This window comes from Panthera uncia, chromosome E1, assembly GCF_023721935.1.
Source record: "Panthera uncia isolate 11264 chromosome E1, Puncia_PCG_1.0, whole genome shotgun sequence".
Classification (NCBI taxonomy): domain Eukaryota; kingdom Metazoa; phylum Chordata; class Mammalia; order Carnivora; family Felidae; genus Panthera; species Panthera uncia.
This window is the reverse complement of record NC_064814.1, coordinates 16,686,943-16,703,536: the sequence shown is the minus strand read 5'-3', so window position 1 is coordinate 16,703,536 and position 16,594 is coordinate 16,686,943. Positions and strand designations below refer to the sequence as shown.

General features: G+C 42.6%; 1 protein-coding gene across 3 annotated transcripts in view; it reads right to left on the bottom strand.

Annotated features, from left to right (window-relative positions):
* Window positions 1-16,594, bottom strand: part of MAP3K3 (mitogen-activated protein kinase kinase kinase 3) — a 63,142-nt gene that overhangs the window by 16,014 nt on the left and 30,534 nt on the right. For 2 of the 3 annotated variants that reach the window (XR_007459130.1, XM_049636333.1), the window contains exons 5-7: window positions 16,519-16,545; window positions 13,900-14,013; window positions 6,518-6,638 (exon numbers count right to left, since the gene is read on the bottom strand). Coding sequence is in view for 2 of the 3 variants with exons in the window: in XM_049636333.1 (XP_049492290.1) it covers window positions 6,518-6,638; window positions 13,900-14,013; window positions 16,519-16,545 (262 nt within the window). In the remaining variant the exon portion in view is untranslated. The remainder of the gene's footprint in view (window positions 1-6,517; window positions 6,639-13,899; window positions 14,014-16,518; window positions 16,546-16,594) is intronic. The other variant, XM_049636334.1, reaches the window with a different exon arrangement.

Genomic DNA, 16,594 nt, shown 5'->3' with positions numbered 1-16,594 from the left:
GGGGCCCCAGCAGCAACAGCTGAAGCAACAAAGCAGAGTAGTAGGCCTGTGTCCAGAGTGGCCCACTGCTTTGCATGATGGTGTTCTACACATAAGGAGAAAGCCAGGGCTTTAAGCTGCCGGCCGTCTGTGCTCCTCCTGGGCCATGCCAGCTCTCTGCTAGGTCCTTAACCCATAGTGCAGAGTCCGAGCAAAACTCTCACCCAAAGCTGAAAGACTGGCTCTCAGATTCTACCCATTCTCATAGGAGATTCCTGTCAGGAAGCTGATGCAGTCAGGAAGTTGCCTCTGCAGGGAGTTCTAGGGTTTGGGGTCAGTGTTAATGTGCAGGTCATTCCAAGTACAAAGAGATAGCTGTTTTGGACATCAACTATTTTCTCTAAACTCTGCTGTCTCTTGCTGGGCAGATGAGATTGGGGGAGGAATTGAATCTTTTTTTCTTCTTCAGTGGGAAGTCTTAACCAGTATTTCTTAGTGTGCTCACACTGGACCAGGCTGTGCAGAACATTTCATCCCATGAGACCCGGAGGACATCCTAATGTGTTTCAACTTTCAAAATTCCCATTTTATTCTGAAGTTGCCACCACTACTAAACAGTTTCTGGTCTCATCTAGCATCACAGAAGAATTTCTGGCAAGGAGAAGAGCCCTGTGGAAGTGAAGGGAGCTGACTTGTGTGATCCCAGGCCCCGCCCTTCCGACTGCACCAGGACAGGGGGGACAGGAGGTCTGCACTGTGCACAGCTCTCTACCCCACTGCTGCCATGGCTCCCTCCAGTCACCTCATCCTTTCAACACTTCTCTCCTCCTCTGCTTGAACTTTTTCTTCCCTCCTTCCCCTGGCCAAAGCATTCTGGACCCTCCACCTGCACTCCTCGCTTCATCTGCCACAGGAGTCGGCTTCCCTACGGTTCCTTTGGCACCACCCTCAGCACTCTTTTCACCTGACTTTGCGCCTCCCTTCTTGGTGAGCATGCTCAGATCTCTGGCTTACAGTCTGGCTCTCCTATAAACCACTAACCCATCTCTGATTTTCTTTCACCACCAAGCTCCTTGAAAGAACTGATTGCCTTTGCTCCCCCACTACCCATTCCTTAGGGGTTGCAATCTGGTTTGCCTAACTGTGGGATTGCAGTAGCAAGACAAGGAATAAGATGGAGCGGGAACAGAGGCAAAGGCACTTAACAAGACACACTAGACGGAACATGAGTCAGAAGGTGGCAGGGCTTGGCTACATGGGTTAAGGGCACCACCCAATGTATATGGGAAAAAATGGTGCTCGAGCTTGGCTTCAAAGGTGGGTAAAATTTCTACAGGCAAAGACAGGAGGAAGGGCATCGTCACATAGGGAAACTCCAGCTGCCTTGTCTGAAGATCTCCCCACAGGGATCTTTCTTTTGGGTTAACTCATCACCTAGTTGTTTTTGTTTGTTTGTTGCTTGTTTTTAGTTTTTAGCATGAACTAGTTTAATAGACTAATTGGCTTGAAAAAATTAAAATTCAAGGTATGTATATTACAATGGAAAGAACAAAAAGTAAACATAACTGGTTTCAAATAGTTGAAAAATTGTCAGATGAAAGATGTTATCTGTACATCTGTGTTGCTCAAGAGAGCAGTACCAGAGTCACTGGGTAATGTGAGAGAAGGCAGATTTTCAATTCAATATAAGGAAAAACTTCAAACAAATAGCGTGATCTAAAATTGGACTTGCACTTCCCCATCACTGAACACGGTGCGGTGGGGGCTGAATGACGTGCATGTTACTGTCTCTCACTAAATACAGGTTCCTTCATATTGGTGGAGGGAGGAGGAAAACCCCACTTGCTCCTGCTGGTTGGGGGCTGAATGGCTAAGGCTTCTTGACCCCATTTCTACTCCAAGCACTTTTTCTACTGCCCAATGCTTAAACCCTGACTCTTTCCTCTTCCTGTTTCCTTCCATTTCCAAACAGCCTTATGCTGCACCAACACAGCAAGCACTCAGACATTTGTGGACCAAACGACAAGTTGCCCTTGGTCTGCCCTTTCCAACCTGGCTGGTACCATGTAAGGCCTCCCCCTATCCCCTCCTGTTTCTCTGGTCACTCCTTTGCTGTGCCCTTTGCAGGTTCATCTTCCCCTAATTGGCCATAAAGTGTCTGGGTTCCTAAGGCTCAGTCCTAGGCCTCTTCTTACCCTGCAGTCTCTCCTTAGGGCCCCTCACCTGGGCACATGGCTTCAGCTGGACAATTTCTAATTTTTTTTTTCTAGTCCTGATTTTCTCCTCTAGAGACCTGTATATCTAACTGTTCATTTGCTATCTCCTCTTAGGTCTCTCAAAGGCACCTCTAATTCAACCTCTAAAACATCAGGTCTGCCTCTTCTCAGCATGCGAAACCAGGCTCTCGTCGACTGTTTCTGTTTTGGTGAAAGGCAGTGCCATTCATCCAGATCCATAAACCAGTAACTTATCTCCTGCTCATTCAACCCCTGCAAAATCAATATAGTATCATGGTAGTTCTGAAATCTTTGGTCTTAGAACCCTTTTACACTTTAAAAACCAAGGACATCAAATAGCTTTTATTAAGAGGGTTTTATCAATTGATATTCACTGTATTAGATATTAAAGCTCAAAAATTTTGCAAACACACAGGGCGCCTGGGTGGCTCAGTAGTTGAGCATCTGACTCTTGATTTCAGCTCAGGTCATGATCTCACAGTTCGTGAGAGATCAGGCCCCAAGCTGGGCTCTGTGCTGACAATATACAGCTTGTTTGGGATTCTCTCTCTCTCTGCTCCTCCCCCACTCGTGCTTTCTCTCTCAAAATAAATAAATAAGTAAATAAATAAATAAACTTTAAAAAACAACTTTTTTTGAAAACACATTAATACACAAGCACACATTCTATTAGCCATCAGAGCAATGACATCACCTCACGCATGTAACCTCTGGAAAACTCCAATGTATATTCATGAGAGAATCAGTAAAAAGGCAAACCGCAGACCCCCTGAAGGGATCTCAGGGACCCCCTGAACTGAGTCCCCACCCTAGACCACACTTTGAGAACCACCACAATGCTGTGTTCTGTTGTTTTTACCTTCTAAATGTCTCAAATACACCTGTGCCTTCTCTCCAATACTGTCACCAGCCTAATCCAAGCTTCTGTCTTCTTCCTCTGGACCAAACTGCATTACCTTAACATGGTTTCTCTTCTTTCTTCCCTCCCTCCCTCCTTCCATCCATTCATTCTAATTTACATCCAAGTTAGTTGGCATATAGTACAATGATTTCAGTAGATTCCTTAATGCCTCTTACCCATTTAGCCCATCCCCCCCACAATCCCTCCAGCAACCCTCTGCTTGTTCTCTATATTTAAGAGTCTCTTATGTTTTGTCTCCCTCCCTATTTTTATATTATTTTTGCTTCCCTTCCCTTATGTTCCTCTGTTTTGTCTCTTTAATTCCTCATACGAGTGAAGTCATATGATATTTGTCTTTCTCTAATTTCACTGAGCATGATACCCTCAAGTTCCATCCACGTAGTTGCAAATGGCAAGATTTCATTCTTTTTGATTGTCGAGTAATACTCCATTGTATATATATACCACATCTTCTTTATCCATTCATCTGTCGATGGACATTTGGGATCTTTCCATACTTTGGCTATTGTCGATAGCACTGCTATAAACATTGGGGTGCATGTGCCCCTTCGAAACAGCACAACATGGTTTCTCTTTGATCTGTTCTTGCTCCCCTGTAATCTGTTCTCCACAATGTAGCTAGAGCAATCTTTTCAAAACACAAATTGGAATATGTCACATTACCCATTTCTATTCACTTTAAAAACAAGAAAGTGGATTTTCACTGCTTTCAACATTAAAGATCAAAATCTTTAATCATAGGACCATGGACCCTAAGGCTCTGCCTCCCTCCCTGGCCTTAGATGGTTCCTCCCCATTGTTCTCAGCTCTCCAGCCTCAGGGCTTCTTTCTGTTTCTCAGTCACACCATATTCCCCCAGCCAGCAGGCCTCCACACGTGTAGCTCCCCCTGCCTCAGACTTTCTTCCCTGTTTCCCTTTGCAAAATTCCCACATGCATGCTCCAGATCATAGGCTACGGCTTTTCTGGCCCCCCAAGTCAGGGCACATCCCTCTGTTATACATGCTCATAGCACCACACACCTTTCAGCCACAGCCTGTAAGTCATACATTAATCTCATGATAAGTAAGTATTTGTCTTCCCAAAGACAAATTGTCTTATGCATCTACAAGAGACATAAGGGGCAGAAGCCAGGTCATTTTGCCTTCCCATGTTTCTGGCACATAGCTGATATTTTGACAATTAAACCTGAAGTGAATAAATGAATGAATAAAAATGTCATTTGATACGGAGATAATGTGACAAACACTGTAACGGAGATGGGCATAAGGGACCAACATTTTCAGTGGCTTCCCACTGCCTACCAATAAGCCCAAGGGCATTAAAGGCTCCTTAGGAAGTGGCCCAGGCATCCTTTCTCACCTTCCTTTATTCTCCTCCAAATACATCAGCCAGTCTGAAGCACAAGTGAGATTTCCACAGGCTAACAGTCAAAAAGCCCTCTCCCCTCATCCTTGCCTATAGAAGTCCCCCATGATCTCTGAGCCACACTCTACACCACCTGGGGTTCTTGGAACCCAACACCTTCTTTTTCAATTATGTCTGGCAGGTACCCCTTCCTGTGCCTTGAGTATCTCTATGCTAAACAAATCTTCATGTGTCAGCTCTGGTGTTTCCTCTTCTGTGGAAGACCTCCAAAGCCTGGGCAGAGTCAGTTATTGCCTGCTCTGTGCTCCCACCCCACCCTGCCCTCCACTGCAGCCTCATTGTACATGTGTCCATTGTAGCCCTCATCTCAGCCCAATGGCTGGTACATCATGCTTGCTGAACGAAGGAACCCAGGATCTATACATGCTGGGAGGCTGTACTGCCCAATCTCTAGATACAAAGGAACTACTTCATAAAAATCCTATTCCTCAGCATTCTCAGACAAGGAAATTCTATACATGGCTCTTCACAACAATGCCTAGCATTTAGGCCCTGCCTCTACACACAAATCATGGGCTCTTGCTTAGGACCAGGAGGCCCAATGGACCAATCACTGCCCCATGTCGATCCTCACTGCTTACTGTACAAATGAACAATACTGCCCTCCTCCAGCCCCTCAGTCTCTCTGAGGGTTCTGGAACAGAAGCCATTCTGGCAGAGTCAGGGCACCTGGATACGAGGACTAGAGATGTTCTGGACGGTGTCTCCTTGCTGGGGTTCTGGCTCTTTCTCCTCAACCAGCTTATTAAAAACATAGCCACCAGTTATTTACAATGTTAGAGAAATATGGAACTCATATGTGGACCTTCAGCTGGGCAACACTTACTACCAGTGTTTGCTCAGGTTCCTGAAATTACTCAGTAAGGCAAAGTCAGTGCCTTAGTAACACATTCTTCCTGCTTATCACTCACAGACAGGCTCAGCAGCAGGAATGATGTTCAGAACTCCCCAAGCTCAGCTCAAGATCTTCAGAGAGCAGTTTAATTTGATGCAATTCTACCTTATGAAGAGAACTTGCCTTCCTAGCAGCAGCAGTAACCTCACCACAAATGTTTGAAGGCCTGGTTTCCCTTTTGATACAGATGCCACAATTCAGGACGTGGCTTTCTCTTCAGACTCTGGGAAATGGGATCCAGTACAATATTGGATTATCTGGCATAAGGCACAGACCTGACTTAGATTTCCTTCCTGGGGAGGCTTGGGAGCAGCTACATAGCTTTCTTCTTAGTTAGCCAATCATATATACTCTGTCAACAGTCTCCTGTCCTTTCCAGACAACTTAGTTTGATTTTCTAAGAGTTTCATTGGTCAACATCTTCCTCAGAGCATAAGGACTCTTCAGGAATCATAAGCAAGAGGTCTAAGGTCAAAACTCAAACTTGGACCTGACTCCTAACCTCACAAGTCCCCAGTTCTTTGGCAAAATGATGGTCAAAAATGAGAGTGGACTGGGAGCCTGGGTGGCTCAGTCAGTTAAGCATCTGACTTCAGCTCAGGTCATGATCTCATGGTTCGTGGGTTTCAGCCCCGCGTAGCACTCTCTGTTGCCAGCTCACAGCCTGGAGCCCACTTTGGATTCTGTGTTTCCCTCTCTCTCTGCCCCTCCCCCACTCATGCTCTGTCTCTCAAAAATAATATAAATAAACGTTACAAAAAATGAGAGTAGACTGTCGTTGGAGGTCTTCAAGCAGATGTTTGAGGAGATCACTTTTTCAGACATATTCAAAAGGAACTTGGTCATGCCATCATGTTGTTACACTATAAGCTCCTTGAGGGTTGGGACACTATTCCAGTCATTTCTCTACCCATTCCCCCCAAATAAAGGCACAGAGGATTATTTTGCACAGGGTAGTAATCTACAAATGATGGTTTTTTAATTAATAAATATTTGATTTTTAAAAAGCATGGGCAGATAAATTAGATGACAGGGAAAAAAGGGGTGAAATACTCACTGACAGAGAGGTGCCTGCTTCTGGGCTCGGGGGGCTGGTAGATGGTATTTATATCTCCTGCAGACTGGGAAGCTTTGATCCGCACCTGCCTGGACACCCCAGAATGGGGAGAGGGACTGGTCTGCAAGATAAGAGGAAAAAAGCTGAGCTATCTTTAGGCAGGCAGGCCAAGAAAGGCCTCCTCCCCTTCCCTAAGACTCATGTTCTTAGCTGCCTTCATGCTTTCAATACATGAGCTACCCAGTCTTCCCCCAAATCTCACTCCTCAATATGTCTTGGCAAATCACTATTTCCTCACAGTAGTTTTACAGCTTCAGTGTTATCGGAGTACTGAGACCCACTGCCCCAGTTTAAAGAGTGATGACCTAGGCATGGAGGAATAACAAGTTTTCCTATAATAATATGCCAAACAGAAAAGACAGTTGTAAACACTCCCTCATAAAATTCTCCAGAGAGCTTGGGAAAAATTGCAGGAAATTATTTCGGCAGCGAGATCACCTGCTGAGTGGGGGGTCAGAATAGAGAATGATGGCAACCTCCCTGCGCAACAGAAATCTGGGTGATAAACACGTATTTCTCAAAGTAGCTTGATGTGCTGCTTCTGCCCCAATCATAATCACTCCCTCAAAATTAAGGCAAAGTCTCAGTTGATTAACATAACCAGGCTTTCCATGAAAACCATCTCAGGATTGTGTTCATCTGGGAAAGGCTATCAAAGGTACCATTCTGCCAGAGGTCAAGGATCTCAGAACAGAATGGGATCGTCAACATTACCACATGCACCCTTGCTCTGGCACTGTCCCAGTCAAGCCACCAGTGAGCCCTAGAAAAAAAATCAAAGCAACAAAGGGGGGCCCTTGCACTGAGAAAGCTAAAAACTGAAGCTCAGTGGTGAGCAAGTGGCATCAGGATGCAGTCACAAACATGCAGAGCACTCCAGAGAGTGGGGAGGGGAGGTCAGGACTCTAAAGAACTTGGGTCAAATTTCTAGTTGCTTCTCGAGCTCTTCTACCTCACGTAAGAAAAAAAAGTCTGACCTAAACAAACTATATCCTGTCCTCCAGGAAAAAGGCTTCCCGCTTTCAGGGGTAATTCAGCTGCCAAGCAGCCTCCTCTGGTCTCCCCACACCAGACTTTATCACATGCAGGGCTGTCTTCACAAACTGTCTTGCTCTAACGGGAAGTCAGAACCAAGGGGAAGTGAATGTTCTTGCAGAAGCCTCCGATGTGCAATAGCTCTCTGCTGAGAGTCAGAAAGGAAAAAACAGTCAAAGCCACATACTGGGGAAGCAGGCCAGTGAAGGGCAAGGGAAGGCCACAGCCCTGCAGTCAGAAAGAGAAGAGCCACGTGATGAGCGCTCCCCCTTCCCCCCCCACCGAGGACACCTACTTACACACAGGGCCTATTCCAGAAATCTTGGTGGCGTGAATTTGAAATGTATCAAAGAACATATACTCTAAACTCTCAATTCTAAACTCTAAAAGCTGAGATGAGAAAGTAGGTTCCACGGCCAGCAAAAGCACAGACCTACAGAAGGAAAGGCTGCAGTTGTGGCAACAGGTTGGAAAACATATGAAGGTTTCAAAGCAGGCTTTTCACACTTTAATGTGCACAAATCCAACTTGAACCTTGTTAAAACAGAGATTCTGACTCAGTAGGTCTGGGATGGAGTAGAGAATCTGCATTTCTTTCTTTTTTTTTTTTTTTTTAAAGATTTTATTTTTAAGTGATCTCTACACCCAATATGGGGTTTGGGATCAAGAGTCACACACTCCACCGACTAAGCCAGCCAGGTGCCCCGAGAAGCTGCATTTCTAACAAGCTTCCAGGCATGCTAATGCTGCTGATCCATGGGTCACACTTTGAGCAGGAGGTCTTAGGAGGAGAGTGACACTTCAATTTAAGGTCACGGTTCCCAACCCTAGCCACCCACTTAAAGAGCTGCCTGTGGGGCCAAACACACCTCACACCAACTACAACAGGATCTCTGGGGCTGGGGCCAAAGGGTTGGTATTTTTTAAATCTCCCCAAGTGTGTGTAATATTCAGTCAATTTTGAAAACCCTGATTTAAGGGGATAAAAGGCAATGGCATGGCAAACAAAGATGAGGTTCATGCAAGGATTCAGGGAACCTTGAACAAGACAGAGAAGTGGGAAAGAGAGGAAGGAGGAAGGTGGGACTAGGAAAACCAAAAGGGGACAGCAGTGGAGTGAAAGCAGAGCCCACAGGTATAGAGTGGGTAGCCAGCAGAACATTCTAAAGACAGCAAACAGAAGGTGGCATTTGCCTACCCCGTGCCTCACTGAAGGACTCTTCAGGTAGCAGTGTGTCTGGCTGATACAAATGACATGAAAAATTACCAGGGAACCAATTTCATAAAGATTGCAGTGACTGGAAGCTAGAAAATCAGCAGAAAAGAAGGTCACAAAAGTGGATTCACAAATTACCTTGCTAAGAGATCTGGTGGTATGAGACAAAGTGAACAAGTAGGCTCAACTATGCAGGGGGAAGGGGGGTGTGTGTGTGGTTGCGTCAGTTTGGTTCGCAGGAGCATCAAGTGAGAAACGGCACCTGGATCTCACCAGGCCTCTGCCTCGAGGGTGGCAACAAGAGACTTTGCACCAAATATTCCCCCCAATATTTAAGGGGTTCATCCAAAGCAGGACAAGGTGACTAAATCTGTGTTTTCATTATCCCTACTCTTCAGTGCTTCGTAGATTCTGATTACGTATATGCTTAGGCTGCCTTTCCAGACTAAAGAGTTCCAGGCTTTTTAAGCTATTCACATATAAAAGTGAATTTTCAACCCCTTGAAAATTTCATCTTCCCTTAGACCTAATTCTAGTTCGGTTGCCCTCTGAGCTGTGGGGAAGAGAGTGACAGAACATCTCACAACTTCTCCCCATGGGCAATGTTATATTTTCTGTTCTGTTTCTAACAAACTGTGGAGGAACCTGGAGGAGGTTTCCCAAGGACTACAATAATTCTAAGATCCACATCCTGGATGGTAACTGATAGATACTGAACTACACAGAACATCTGGATTTCAGACCAGTTCTGTCACCATTTACTGCTTCACCTCAGGCAAGTCACTCTGTCTCAGTCTCCCCAGGTTTAGACTGGCAAGAACAGATACCTGCCCTGGACCCCTCAAAGTTGCAAGAATCAATGAGAGACAAAAGCACTTACACATGTAAGGTCTTTCCATGTTTAAACAGGGACCAGACTGAAGCTATGCCACTCAACAACTTTGATCCTGTCTTCTTGCACTTGCCCCATTATTTTAGTAAGACAAAAAAGAATGGATTACTCTTTATATTGTCCTTGATATTTTGAACTTAAATAGCAGACAAGATAGCATCAAACTCATTGATGGGATATTTGGGAACTGGGCAACATTTGGAAGAGAAGATTAGAAGTTTACTTTTGTCAGGGAGAATCTGAGGTAATAAAATAAAATGCCATACTCAGTTTAAGGTGGCTGGGTATTTAGTTTTTATCATATTCGGATATAAGTGACAAAAGAACATTAAGCTTGAAGTGGCTTAGTCGGTTAAGTGTCCGACTCTTTATATCAGCTCAGGTCATGATCTCATGTTCGTGAGATTGATCCCTGTGTTGGGCTCTGTGCTGGGTGTGGAACCTGCTTAGGATTCTCCCTCCCTCCCTCTCTTCCCCCCCACCACGCCCCCCCCCCGCCCCATGCTTACTTGCTTGCTCTCTTTCTCTCTCAAAAAAATAAAAAATAAAAATTATAAAAAACCTTCTTATAAAAAAAAAAAGAATGTTAAGCTTGAGATTACTTTAAGAGAATAGAAAAGCTGGGTCTAGGAAGTTATAAGATCAAGAGAGGAAAGATAAACTAACAGATGCACACATGTTTAGAGAAGTCTGTAATAGCAATAATCTAAGAGGTGATGGTTCCAGGCACAGGCCTAATGTGGCAAGAACTACTGAAGGAGATGGTGAAGTTTCTTAAAAGGGCAGGAGAAAGTAAGGCTAGAGAGAGGCTCTTCAGACTCTGTGATGACCAAAATCCAGGAGTTCTCAGGTGAGAACAATATTGAAGCCTAAGACATGGCCTTGGCCAGGTGAGGTGGGAGGGGTATGATATACACCTTGGTGAGGGGTAAAGGCAGAGGAAAGATTAGAAGTCGTCATAGAAGGATCAGCAGAAAAGGAATTCAGAGAGAAGAGACCACACATTCATTCATTCATTCATTCATTTATTTATTTATTTATTTATTATTTATTTTTTGAGACCGCACATTTAAAAACAGGAATAAGAAGGGAAGTAAAGGTATAAGTGATAACAATAGGTGGATGAGGCAATAGCTTGCTAAAAAGAAAAGAAACTCAGTAGAGAAACGAAGTGGCTGAGAGTTGCCAGCAAGAGATGAGGCAGGCAGGGTGCTATGGTATCCTGGAGCAGCATACCAAAGTATGATCTGTAGGCTGGCACCAGGCCACAAGCCGTGGTGTAACAGTCCTCAACGAGGTAAATACAGAAACGGAGAATAACTCTGTACAGACTTTTACAGCAATTTGGCAGACTGACTTTCTGTCTATTGAATCTAATAACAAAAACTGTGGTCTTGTATTTTGTATGTCACTGGTTTCCTTTTCCATTTCATTTTTCAGTTTTTGTGTTTTAAAAGGAACTGATGCATGACAGACTAGAAATCAGAACAAAACTGACATTGCATCATAGATGCTTAGAGAAGCACTGTTCTGGAGGTGGGATTCCTGAGCACATAGCAAATCTGGATCATGATACTTGTGTTTATTAAGAAGTCTGAGGTCTAGCTGAGGAAGTTCCCAAAGAAAGGTTTTATCACCACCATTACCACTGCTAGTCTTAAATGTAAATCTTTATAAATGCAAAAAAATAAAAAATAAAAAAAAAAGCTTGAATGACTTGACAGTAACAAAAATGGTTATTATAGTATATCCACTCAAGGGAATTATGAACGCTTATAAATTATAATTATGAAGATTGCATATTAACATAGAAAAATGTGCGTGACAATATTAAGTGAAAAAATAATTGAGAAAATTATGACTACCATGACAACATTTGAGTATGTACACATATGCTCAAAAGCTACAGGGGTACATGTAAATATCAATCAATGTGTCATACTGATAGGATTACATAGGATAGTTCTCTCTCTTTTAAACTTTATAAAAAAGTTATACTGACTTTATAGTAATTTTTTAAAATATAGGTCCTTAGAAGGGGAGGCATCAGTGCTTGCTCTGGCAGCACAAATACTAAAACTGGAATAATACAAAAATTAGCATGTATAAGGATGACATGCAAATTCATGAAGTGTTCCATAAAAAGAAGGAAGAAAGGAAGGAAGGAAGGAAGGAAGGAAGGAAGGAAGGAAAGAAAGAAAGAAAGAAAGAAGAAAGAAAGAAAGAGAGGCATCAGTGTGGCATTTATTTTATGCAACATCTAATGCAATGCAATGCCTTGGGTATCAGAGCTCAGATGGTCGTCTTTCAGGCAGCTCACAGTGTTGTATCAGTCTCTGCAGCCATGTACACCCCTTAATGGATGGGAAAGTAGATGTAAGGATCGAGTTGTCTATACCTTCTCATCATGGGAATGGAGGGATCATGATCAAGTGTGCTAGCTCCCAGTCAAGCAATCACATCATTAAACCAAACCCCGATTCTAGCTTCTTCCATATAGAAGATTTGGTGAATACGATTTCTGCTTGACTTCTGCTAATAATCAAGAAGCATTCACTGTGTTTTCTTAAGAGGATGGGTGGCGAAGGGTTCCAAAACAGTAAGTCACAGCTCCTGTTCTCAAGGACCTTAATAATCTTTTGGGATAACATGTACAAATATGCAACAACTAGAGGGGAATTAGTAAGCAACTTATAAACAAGTATACAAATTATATCCAATGACTAAAAGAACAGAAAGTAATCAAGATGGCTCAGGCAAAAACACTGACCAAACTGTAGCAGGTAAATCAAGCCAGATACTAAAAATGGCCACGGTCTGGGAAAGAGCAAAAAGTAAGAACTGTAGAAAGGGGAGAGTATGCTGAAGAATGTGGAAAGATGAGACTGGGGAGTTGAAAGCAAGGGTAGACAGTGATAAGCCCTGGGTGCTAGGCTAAATTTAGATCCTATGATAGGATCCTATGAAAGAAATAAAGCCTATAAAGAGGAGGTGAGTAACTTGAACAGAAAAATAAAACAATAAAGGATACACTTCATTTCAGAATATTTTCCAACACAAAGCCAGAAAAAAGACAGAGAAGACCATCCTCAATCACAAGGACACTTCAGTAATATTAGAAAATGTCTTCTTGGGGCACCTGGGTGGCTCATTTGGTTAAGCGTCCAACTCTCGATTTTGGCTCAGGTCATGATCTCAGTTGTGAGATTGAGCCCCATGTTGGGCTCTTTGGTGAGCGTGGAGTCTGCTTGGGATTCTCTCTTTCCCTCTCTCTCTGCCCTTCCCCCTCCTAAGGCCTCCTAACTGCATTCTCTTGTGCTCCCCCCTAATCAGTAGGGCAGCCCAATATCAATACGTCTTTTTAAAAATAAATGGTAAGCATGAGCACCATTCCACCTAAACTCTGTCCTGGTATGGTGTGTTCATGAAGGTATGTCACAGCTAGCTGTCTTCGAGCAAAGGGAAAGGAAAGAGTGCCAAGAAACCTTTAGGAACATGCATCTCAAGAAAACTGGTACAGGAATCAGTGATTAGAAGACAGACAGATTGCAATCATTCTTGTGAAATGTAGGCCCCCAGGGACCTTTTACAGAAGTTAACAAGGGATAATCCTTCACTTCTGACGGCCTCTGCAGATCACCTGCCATTTGGTAAGGTAGTGGCTGGTAAGTTACAAGAGGCCCTCCACTCCATGGCCTTTCTCCCATTGAAAAGAAGGAAAAGCTTATTTCCTACATGTATCTCAAGAGACAGGCACGGTTGCTGAGGGGTTGTAAGAGTAGGTCTACAGGATAGTCTCAAATCCCTAGCAGCCTTCGCTAAGCACCTTCACCCTCATCAAATCTCTCTTGTTAGGGTCCAAATCAAATGGAAATAACATAAATATAGAGAAAAAGAATTTTCTCTTTAATCATAAATGTTTTCCTTCCTCCCATGCCACAAGCCAAGTAACCTTTAGCTGCAACTTTAACACAGGTGACTTGACTTCACAGTGAAATCACATCCAAACTGCTATCTGGCCACTGGCACAGTGGGCTGTGCTGGGCTCCACGTATGTGCTTGCTTGCTTTAGCAGCAGCCGAGGAATACAAAATTCTGTCAAGGAAACCAGGTGAACTCTTAAAGCACAGCAAGTTTTGCCCTCTGTCCAGCCGCCAGGTCATCAGAGGGGCTACTTACATGATTTCTGTCTTGGGACAGCAGCAATATCCTAAGGCTTTTCATGCTTGAGCTTCTGTCTAATATGTCAATTGCTTTATCAAGATCATCTTGGTTCTTCAGCAGGATGGAAAGCTGGGACAAAGACACAGAAAAAGGGAATCATAAAATATGTCTTTAGTTTAGAAACAGGCTAAATTAAAAAAAATACCTGAATGAAAACAATCTAATTGGATAGTATGGGGTCGTAAAATTAATTCAAACCATCTAGGTATTTTTTCTTTTCCTTAGTGTACAATTCAATAATTTTTAGTAAAGTTACAAAGTTGTGCAACCATCATCATAATTCAATTTTAAAACATTTCCATTGTTTCAAAAAGATCTTGTGCCCATTTACAGTCACTCCTTCTTCCCACCTGTAGCCCCAGGCAACTATGAATCTACTCTGTCTCTGTAGATTTACCTCTTTTGGATATTTCACATAAATGGAATCCTATTAATTCATACATGTTCAATTCAGTTCATAGTCTTTTGTATCTGCTTCTTTTGCTTAATGTTTCTGAGTTTATCCATGCTGTGCAACACATCAGTAGTTTGTTTCAAGATACTTTCTGAGAAGAGCTTCCTCTCTAAAAATTCTCTTTTCTCCAAAGCATCAAATCCTAAACAGTTAAAGCCCCATATTTCTTCCCAAATTAATTAAATATCTCACCTTAGCCTGCGCTGCAATTAACACAACAAGCAGAGAAGGCATAGGAGGAGGAGGGGGATAGGCAGAGGATGAAAACTGTTACTCAAATAAGAACACGAATTTAGGCCACATAACAGAGTTTAATATCTTAACGTTTAAAGATAAAAATCAGTGACTAGAATTCAGAAACAATTTCCTCTGTTTTCATTCCCCTGAAGTATTAAAGAGATCGCCCTTGAGGGTATGGATAAGTCTCACTTGCTGTTAAATGCAGAGGACACTATGAGTACTTAGTATTAAAAAATGCAAAAGTACACTTTGCCTAGGACCCAGCAAATGTCAGATCTTACACGTTTGTGGCAAACACAAAATCAAGCAAAAGTCCAATTCATTTCTTCAGTTCCCATGTTATAATAAAAGGAGATGGCAACACTAAATTCTAGGCCAGGAGAAAACAAAGAGCAAGAACAGTATTTAAAATAAAATTTCGGGGCGCCTGGGTGGCTCAGTCAGTTAAGCGTCCGACTTCAGCTCAGGTCACGATCTCGCGGTCCGTGAGTTCAAGCCCCGCGTCGGGCTCTGGGCTGATGGCTCAGAGCCTGGAGCCTGCTTCAGATTCTGTGTCTCCCTCTCTCTCTGCCACTCCCCCGTTCATGCTCTGTCTCTCTCTGTCTCAAAAATAAACGTTAAAAAAATTTTTTTTTTTTAAATAATAATAAAATTTCAAGGGGCACCTGGCTGGCTCAGTCAAAAGATCATGCAACTCATGATCTTGGGGTTGTGAGTTTGAGCCCCATGTGGGGAGCAGAGATTGCTTAAAATAAATAAATAAAAAATAAAATAAAATAAAATTTCAAGACAACTCATGGAATGGGAGAAAAATTTGCAAATCTTATCACATCGTAAAAGAATTCCTTCCTGTAACATTCAAAGTATGAATAAACAAGAACTGATGTGGGAGGTGGAGAGAGATAAAGAAATAACTGGAGTAGGCTTTAACTTAAACAAACAAACAAACTACAATTGTGCAAAAGTATGATATGGGTCTAGTATCCAGAATATATATAGAACTCTTACAACTCAACAGTAAGAGGACAAAGAATCCAATTCTCCTAATGGACAAAAGATTTGAATAGACATCGCCCAAAGAAGACAGACAAATGGCCAATAAGCACCAAAAAGACACTCCATGTCATTAGTCATTAGGGAAATGCAAATTAAAACCACAATGAGATACCACTTCGTACCTACTAGGATGGCTATAATTTAAAAAACAGATATGCAAAAACCCAAAAAGTAACAAGTCTTGATGAGGACATAGGGAAATTATAACTTTTCTATGCTGCTGGTAGGAATGTAAAATGGTACAGTGGATATGGGAAGGATGGACAGTTTCTCAAAACGATAACATAGAGTTACCGTAAGACAACAGTTCTACTCCTTGGTATATACTCCAGAGAACTGAAAAAAATACGTGCATATGAAAATGTGTACACAGATGTTTATGGCAGCATTACTCATAATGGTCAAAAAAGTGAAAACAATTCCAGTATCCAGATGGATACACAAAATGTGGTTTATCCATACAATGGAATATTATTATCTTGAAAACATTATGTTAAGTGCAAGAAGCCAAACACAAAAGGCCACATATTATATGATTCCATGTATATGAAATGTTCAGAACAGGCAAATCCAAAGAGACAGAAAGTAGGTTTGTGTTTGCCTGCCAGGTGCTAGGGAGAGGAGGGGATAGGAAGTGACTGCTAATGGATACAGGCCTTTTCTTTGGGGTATCTGGAGTTAGATAGTAGTGTTGGTTATACAACTCTGTACATATATTAAAAACCACTGAATTGTACAGCTTAAAAGGGTAAATGTTATGGTGGGTAAATTGTACCTCAATAAAGCTATTAAAAAAATAAGTAAACATAAAATAAAATACCAACCGATTTCTCACATGTGGTTCTCAAATCCTGACGTGGCAAGGTTTAGAGGGCAAAGAAGAGAAAAAGGTTGAGGGAT